This window comes from Phacochoerus africanus, chromosome 11, assembly GCF_016906955.1.
Source record: "Phacochoerus africanus isolate WHEZ1 chromosome 11, ROS_Pafr_v1, whole genome shotgun sequence".
Classification (NCBI taxonomy): domain Eukaryota; kingdom Metazoa; phylum Chordata; class Mammalia; order Artiodactyla; family Suidae; genus Phacochoerus; species Phacochoerus africanus.
In genome coordinates, this window is record NC_062554.1 from 28,460,117 (window position 1) to 28,469,393 (window position 9,277).

General features: G+C 37.0%; 1 protein-coding gene across 1 annotated transcript; it reads left to right on the plus strand.

Moving 5' to 3' along the window:
- Positions 1 to 2,050: 2,050 nt before the first annotated feature.
- Positions 2,051 to 2,726, plus strand: LOC125111355 (40S ribosomal protein SA-like). The gene is given in 2 exon segments (XM_047753292.1): positions 2,051 to 2,158; positions 2,160 to 2,726. Coding segments are annotated over 2 exon segments (630 nt in total). The 3' UTR covers positions 2,682 to 2,726.
- The last annotated feature ends 6,551 nt before the right edge of the window (positions 2,727 to 9,277 follow it).

Below are 9,277 nucleotides of genomic sequence, written 5' to 3' on the forward strand. Positions count from 1 at the left end.
ATTTGGTTCTAAACTGCCTCCCAGGGCTATTGAGCTTAGAATGGGATTGGGATCCTACACTTTGAATAGCATCCTGGGGTATGTTTTATGTATGGTAAAGTTCAAAAACTACTGACTGAGGTGGAAAACAAAGGATTCTAATTAGAATACATTGGCTTGGCATGCCAGAGATTAGAATTTTCATGGAGATTTCTTGTGCTTTGAAGATTGGACACTGCTTGACAGAATCTGAAACATGAGCCTGAAGAAGACCACCATTATTTCTTAACATACTCCGGGGACACCAAATTTACGTCTGCTTTTCTATATCGTTACAATATTCTTAATTCTTACAGTAGATGATTCCCCAGCTGCAGATAATGAAACTTCACTCTGTCCACGTTTCTCAGGAGACAACTTTTTTGAAGCTATTATTTGACAATTGTCTATTTTTTAAAAAGAGAATTTTCAGAGTTCTGTGGCATAACGGGTTAAGGATCCAAAATTGACACTGCAGTGGCTCAGGTCACTGCTGTTACGTGAGTTTGGTGCCTGGCCCAGGAGCTTCCATGTGCCATGTGTGTGTCCCCCACACCAAAAAAAAAGGAGAATCTTCTTACCCATATTTTGTGGGCCTGATGTCACATTTGCTTAGGCTATGTTGTTTGCATGCGAATAAATCCAACAATAATTTATGAGATTTATACCTTGGAATAGAAGGAAAAAATAGATGGCTAATGAGAAGCTGCAGCTGCAGATGTTCATACCTTTGGTTCTCTAGTTGCTCTGGTCCATTGCAGCTGCTGTATTCCTTTGTTGGTCTATGTACACCCGGGGCAGAAGACAGAAGTAAAAATTAGTTCCATTTTCAAAAATGCTCATTTCAGGAACATGTTTGATACAATTTACTTTTAACAGAAGCTTCATTTATGAGCTATTAGTTTTCCATTGTGAATGAATTGTAATGTAGATTCAGGAATCCAACTTTTCAGTCACTTAAAACTTTAAAACTTAATGGGCTGAAACATTTAATGCTGCTCTTTCTCCTAGAGGGGGTAGAAAAAGGAAATCAGGACCTTGTGAAGAAAATTTATTTTGTTTAATTAAAGGCACATTAATTAAAATGCTGTTTTACTCATTAATGTTGCCTTTAAAATGCATTTATTCATCTGTCTTCTTTAAGGACAAATGAATCAATTATAAGGCAGACATTTCTTTAATGTAAGATGTGACTAGGAAAATGTATGATTCATAATCTGAGAGTTTGCTGGTCAAAATAAATTTGTATTCAAATCGTTAGCATAAATGACATGGAGTGTCTTAAATCCAGGACTGATCGTAGGCTGAATTGTGAAATAAGCAAATTAACTTTTTGATTCCATTCTTATCTCCTTTCTGTTTCTTCCCTTTTCCTTTTAGTAATCTTATTCCAGGTCACCCCTTTACCTCCATCTGCCCTCACTAAGAGCAGTTTTTAGAGAAATGATACAAGTTAGCTTGTTGAGTGATTTTCTGAGTCCTAGAAAGGGACAGAGCTTTGGAAAAAAAGCTACAGTGGCCAATGCAGGAGTGTTAGAGGTTATTAATGAAGGCCTCTTCTTTATGACCTTACTCTCAGATTATCTACTTTTATATCTGTTTTCCAGTTGAATTTCTCTAATGATTTTTTTTTTTTTTTGATGATGACAGTATTTTCTTGCTGGTAACACAATTACAACAAAACAAAAGCAAAACTGAGTACAGAAATTTCACAGAGTCTGTGAAGCACTGTGATAGGGGCAGGATTATGGGCCATGATTTTGGAGTTGATTGCTGACTGCAGCAATCATTACTTCAACATCTTAACCTTTCTAAACTTAATCCTTCTTATCTGAAAGCTTTGAAATAATTAAAAAAATATTCTTATAGGACTATTTTAAAGACTAAAGGAGAAATGTTAATCAAGTTACTCCTCCGTGCCAGGCACATAGTAAGGATATAAAAATACTATCAGCTTTTCCACACTACTCAGACAGTGGTCCATACAGAGCTGTTCTGCATTCCCTTCTTAAGTTGAAGGGAAACTTTCACAATGAAGGAGGAAGATGTCCTCAAATCCCTTCCAGCAGGAATCTGCTTAAGTGGCAGCAACTTTGGCTTCCAAGTGGAACAGTATATCTACAAAAGGAAAAGTGATGGTATGTATCTACATCAAAAATCTGGAGTGAACCTGGCAGAAGCTTCTGTTGGCAACTTGTGCCATGGCTCCTATTGAAACATCCTCTGGGAATACTGGCCCGCAAGCTACGCTCAAGTTTTCTGCTGCCACCGGAGCCACCCCTATTGCTGGCTGCTTCACTCCTGGAACCTGCACTAACCAGATCCAGGCAGCCTTCCGGGAGCCAAGACTTCTGGTGGTTACTGTTCCCAGGGATGACCACCAGCCTCTCCCAGAGACCTCTTATGTTCACCTGCCTCCCACGGCCATGTGTAACACAGACTCTCCTCTGTGTCATGTGGACATCACCATCCTGTGCAACAAGGGAGCTCTCTTTGCGGGTCTGATGTGGCGGATGCTCACCTGGGAAGTTCTGTGCATGTGTGGCACCACCTCCGGTGAACACTCATGGGAGGTCATGCCTGACTTCTCCTTCTGCAAAGATCCTGAAGAGATTGCAAACGAAGAGAAGGCAGCAGCTGGGAAAGCTGTGACCAAGGAGTAATTTCAGGGTAAATGGACAGCTCCTGCTCCTGAATTCACTGCTATTTAACCTGAAGTGGGAGACTGATCTGAAGGCATGCAGGTGCCCTCTGTGCCCATCCAGCAGGTCCCTCTGAAGACTGGAGTGCTCAGCCTGCCACTGAAGACTTGCCTGAAGCTCCCCCTGCCCAAACCACTGAATGGGGAGAAACAACCACTGAGCAGTCTCAAGCTGTTCTTCCACAAACTTTTAAAATGGAAACAGGTTGATGGAAAATTTCTAAAAAAAAAAAAAAAAAATTAAAAATTAAGAAAAAAGAATATTAGTTTGGTCCTTTCTAAATTCCAGTCCTACCTCACTGTATTTCATTGACATTTGTCTTTGTCCTTTGCTATCTTGAGGTTGCATGTCACCATTCATTTGGATGTGAATAGAAAAGCTAAAGCAATGATTCTATTCAGTATGGAACTCAGGGATAGGCAAGGACATAGTGGGCTCCTCAAAGCATGGCATCTACAGCTAAGGGCAAAATATCATTCTTGTAAAATGTAATCAATATTATTGTCCTTATAATTGTTTAGCTATGAGAGGGACTTGCCTCTTAAGATGATGCCTTGGAGACTGAGATCCATAAGCTAATACTGAATAAAAACCTCTTTCAATGTAATTCTCTCTACAGCAGGCCATGCCTATTTTTGGGTTTGGAGGATTAAGAAACCTTGATCTTCCTTTTTTTAGGCTGAAACAGAACCTACGTAGATTCAAAACCAGATATGACAGCATCTAACCAGCTTCCCCATCTGCTTCTCTCTTTGTTTTTCAAAGTGGTCCAGCCCATTGAATGATGAATGAGGAAAAATAGGGCAGGGACGCTGTATCCTACTGCCGATGACTGCATCATTGATTTAATATGACCAGTGAGGTTGGCTAGAACTCCTTTAAAATGTGGATTTTCCTAAATGGATTACTCAACCCTCTGGCTGCTTCTTGTTTTCACACTACTACATACTTCTTATTAGCTCTGAATAATTTTCACTCTAGAAACTAATAAAAATACCCTATGTTTTTATAGCTCTGTATAGCTTTCAGAGTGTTTTAACATTCCTTATTTCATGTGATCTCGGCAAAAACCCTGCAAGATCAAATTTTATTCTGACTCTTTACCAAAGAAGAAAGGGAGGTTCAAAAAGGCCGAATAACTTAAAACAATTCTCTGTATGACCCGAATGCTAGAAAAATGTAGAATTGCCTTTTTCCCCATTCCACGTACCAAAATAGTTAAATTACACTTCTTTAAACCTTTTTCATACCACATGATACTAGCATATGCTCAAATTTTCCTGTTTCCACTTGTTAGTTCACCTAGATGCTGATGTATCTTTAATGCCTTTTGTGCTTATTTTGATAAAGGTGTGAAAACAAGTGCCATTTCCTTTTCCTTTGATTCTTAACTGAAAAATTCTTCAATTTACCTCAATAGTTCTTTTTCTTTCCTTTACTAAAACTCTACAATCATTTTTAATAACAACAGTGCCTTTCATGGATAACTAATTAGCACAAATTCAGTAAGTGTTAAAAGATTTACTGCTCCCAATGGATCTGAGCAAAGTAAACTTTTCTCTACTTAATTATACTGCATCATTTATCTTGAGGTGATTTGGGTGACTAGAAAAAAAAATTGATTATGTCTTTCTACAGTTAGTTTTAGAATATCATATTCTGGCCATTGTTTTCCACTTCTTATTTTATGCATGCTGCTGGTTTGCAAATTTGTGAGAATGTTGATATTTTCATTTGAAATAATACACTCCCCCAAGATTTATGGACATTAAATGCTATGGAAAAATTACATAGAAAAACTCATTTTCAGAAATTTAAAATAGTAGTCTTAAGTTTTTAAGATTATTTGCAGTTACTTGCTGGAGAATGGTATTACTTGTATTTTCCTTTGAGAATGTCTTATCATCATCAAAAGGCTCTTTCCTATAGTTATTTTTATGTAGAATTTAGAATGTTTGTCAAAGACTTAATTGGTAAGCATAAACATAAGATATATTTATATATATTAAGTATATTATACATATAATTATATAGAAATGATGCTACCCTAACAACCTTAACATTCTGATTTGTCTATTATCTGTATCTGTCTGTCTATCTGTCTAATCTATCATTTCCTAGCATCAGAAATATGTTTGTAGATATGTGTCCATATTATTCAATTAGCTCCCTGTATTACTAACAAGATGCTTTGAATAGACATCTGTTGCTCACCTGAGGGGTAAGATTTGGGGCTAAGTTTATTTATTTATCTTGGTCTTTTTGTCTTTTCAGGGCTACATCCATGGCACATGGAGGGTCCCAGGCAAAGGGGTCCAGTCGGATATGTAGCTGCTAGCCTACACCACAGCAGTGCAGGATCCAAGCCACGTCTGCATCCTACACCATAGCTCATGACAATGCTGGATCCTTAACCCACTGAGTGAGGCCAGGGATGGAACCTGCGTCCTCGTGGATGCTAGTTGCGTTTGCTAACCACTGAGCCACGACAGGAACTCCATGGCCCTAAGTTTAAATCTGAGCTCTATCATTTTTAATAGTTGCAAAATGAAAAAGTTAACTTGTCTTCTTTTCAGCCTCTTCATCTATGAAATGGGAAGTAATACTTCATTGGTTATTTTTAAAGATTAAATGAGACTACACACACACAGTTTAATACAGTGCCTGCCACAGATAGATACTAAGTAGATTTCTTTTTTTCTTTTTCACAAATCCTCTCTATTTTGGAGTTGACAACCATCACTGAAGAGATAAAAGCTAAATCATTAGGTTTTCTAGTCTAAAATGAGCCCTTGAATTTTAGTACCTCTGCATTTATAAAATGAGCTAGTCAGCCAGAGAGCCTTTCAAATAATCAGCTTTAGTTAGACATCAAGATTTTATTTTCACTGAATCCACCAGTTTTTCAGAGTTGGATAAAGCAACTGGTGATTTTTGTGGTGGGGATAGTTATGACTTCCATCTGAAGCTATCTATTAATGAATACAGAGATCCAGAAAACGCAGATTGTGGTAAACCAGAGAGAATTCAGAAAATTGTTATTTTCCATATATGAATGTTACAGGTTTAAAGACTAGAAGCACCTGTCTTATTATTCCTTTTATACATAGATGCCAGCAAAATTAGGAATCCACAGAGGAGAATGAGCACATCGTGATATCAGGAGAGAAAATGGGAGAGAGAACAATCTGATTTTTAATGTTAGTCAACTACGGTTATGTATATTTTACCAGATTACATTTTATCTTCCTTATTCTTAAAAATATGTGTTTTATAAAAACATTAGGCTCCCTCTTGTGCCAAGGTTAGAGTTTCTTCTCTGCCAGCAATTCTTATTGAAAGAGCTCCATGTGGTACATTCATTAAGGCAGATGAGAAAAATCAGAGTGCTACAGTGTGTTCCATTTTTGTGTTTTGATTCTGTGAAATATTTCAACTAAGTACTAATATGATTCTTATAGTTGATAACAAGCAGATGCTTTTTCATTCAATTCTATTTGTCTTTTCCGTAGGTAAGTGATTATGAAGAACTCCTAAGGCAGTGGGCCCCAACAAATACCTTCATTACATTTTGTTATTGCTGTATAGAGCCTATTGACATAGATAATTTTTTTCAAAGAAAAAGTGTTGCTTCTAAGATAGAAATGATACTTTATAATAAATAAATGCATAAAACTGTTTCACTGTTTACACCTCCCCATTCACCCACCCCACTTCTGCATTTGATCCTCCTCTGGTGTATAACTGTTACCTCTTGGGGATTTTTGTTCACAGCATTTGCGGCACCATATTATAATATGTGATTTATATACCTCCTTTACTGTGATGATAGAATCTCTCTTTAATAGAAGTAAGGCATGTGTCATTCATTTTGTTTTTGCTCCAAAATCAAGCACTGTAACTGGTGCATAGAAGATGCTGCTAATACATGTTTATTGATTCAATGAATGGTTTGCAACTCAGCAAAACTTCTCCACTAAAAGAGGAAAAGCAATGTACTGGTTACTTTATTCTTTTTTTTTTTTTTTTTGCCTTTTTGTCTTTTCTGGGACCACACCTGCAGCATATGGAGGTTCCCAGGATAGGGTCTAATTGGAGCTGAAGCCACCGGCCTACACCATAGCCATAGACACAGGATCCAAGCTGTGTCTGCGACCTACACCACAGCTCACAGCAACGCTGGATCCTTAACCCACTGAGCAAGGCCAGGGATCGAACCCACAACTTCATGGTTCCTAGTCAGATTTGTTAACCACTGAGCCATGATGGGAACTCCTGGTTACTTTATTCTTTTATGTAGCTGCCAGGCCTTAGCACTAAACTTTCCATTTTCATTAATCAGTCCCTCCTAGTTAATCATCTTGAGATGAAAAGATAACAAGAAAAAAGCCTTATATTATAATTAATATTTACATATTTTCTCTGACTTCTTAATTAATATTTTAGGTTTCCATTTGTGGACATGTGCTTAAACTCTCTTTATAAATTTACTGTAGATGATAGATAGGGGATAGACGAATAGGTAGATATCATTAAAGAAAATATGATCTCAAAAACAGCTACAGTTTTGTATGAGGAACTACCTTTTTTTTACTTTTTTTACATTCCAGGATGAACTTCTTTTCATCCTGTATTTTATGAAGGTTAATTGTGAAACTAATGGTTCATTGACTGTGAGCTAACACAGAAGTTCTGATTGTCCTATCACACTCAAATAAGTCTGAGTTATTGCTCAGTTCAAGGACACCAGCTCTCAGTAGCCTTGGAAAAGCAGGGAGAGGCCTTGGCTATCCCACGTGGCACCCTGGGTCTTTTATTCCTATTGCAGGCACACTCTGGCCCACAGTAATAGAAAAGTTCTCCAAGTGAGGTATGTGTGTCACCTTACACAGTGTAAACATTTAAATTATGAAACATCTCTATTTTATATCCAGCTTTCAAGACTTTTTCAAGGAGTGTGTCATAATTTCATAGAATCTTGGTTTCTTTACCATAAGAAACCTTAAATCAGGATCATTCTTCTACGAATACTCCATAGAGAAGCATTCTTCCACTAGCAATTATTATTTGTCTGTTATCGTATGTTGAATTATTAGCTTATTTGCAAAGAAATTCAACCTGAACACCTGCCTTCCTCCATCCCCCAGAAGTGTTACTCCATTATTGGCAAAGAAATGAATCCCAGACCAGTTTCTGTAATTCTTTCCCTCTCTGCCCACCTTCTGACCTCAATCAATATCTCCTTGCAACATACTTCTCAGTTATTTTTTTCATTATGTGTCCTACAACATTTTCTGCAAAATTGAATACGGAAGATGAACATACTAATAACCTGAAGATCACCAGGCTTTGAACCACCCAGTGGGGGTAGAGACAGCTTCTCTAAAGCATGTTAATGATGTACATATCCCTTCAGGGATCTTCTTTTATTCCTTTACAAACTCAGTTACTCTTTTTCCTCCACCATTCACAGTTATTTGAAACTTTTAGTGTATATTGTTAGAGTGGCTTGATTTAGTGTTTAATTTTTCCAGATGCAAATTCATTTCCTTTTCTGGCCAGCTTCCAGAGGTATGACCTCAACAGGGAACTTCAACCCCCTTTCCCCAAATACTCTCTTAGCCTGGGAATCGTTATCCACATGAGTTTTGTTTTCATTTAGTTTTATGACCTTACAATTCAATGGTCTTGCAAACCTTTTGTGAATCCATAGAGTTGAAGCAGGAATAAAAGTATATTTGAAGTAACGGAAGTTTTTCTCTTAGACATACCCTGAAATGAGTGTACCGTATACCAAAAGTCATGCATAAGATTGTTTCATGACAGTTTCATTGCTAATAGCTCAAAATTAGAAATTTTTATATAAAGGTTCATCAGAGAGTGGCTAAGGTTCATCAGAGAGTGGCTAGGTAAATTGTAGTATATTAATGCAATGGAATGCCACAAAGAAATAGAAACTCCTAATACATGTAACAGAACTTGCAGATCTGATAGATGTAATACAGAGTAAAAGGAGCTTGCATAAAAATTATATTTTATTCAATTTATATGAAGTTTGGGAACATACAAAAACTAATCAATGGCGATATAAATGAGAATGGTGTTTCCCTGGGGTGGCACTATTGGCATTGAGGACAAAGGAGCCTGCTGGGGTGCTGGAAATATGCACCTATATCCTAATCTAAGTGTAGATTACATAGATATATACACGAGTCCACTGAACTGTACACTTGAGATGTGTATCCTTTGTCAATATATATTAATACCGTATATAAAAATGAAAATAATATAGTACTTCAATAAGCGCTTTCATCCATAAAATTTCTTACCTCCCCTTTCTGGTTAATACCTTCATCTAAGTCATAAGAAATAAATGTTTTGTGATTTTTTTAAAAAAAGTATCTGTGGTTATTACACAAATTCATCAGATCTTCTGTTCTCTGAAAACAGTATGCTTTTAGTGGAGGCATACATTATTTTGGGAGGTTATGGTTTTAACAGTTATTGTCAGATTATAGCTCTCCAAAAAGGGAGTTCTGGCTCCCTGTTTCACTTAT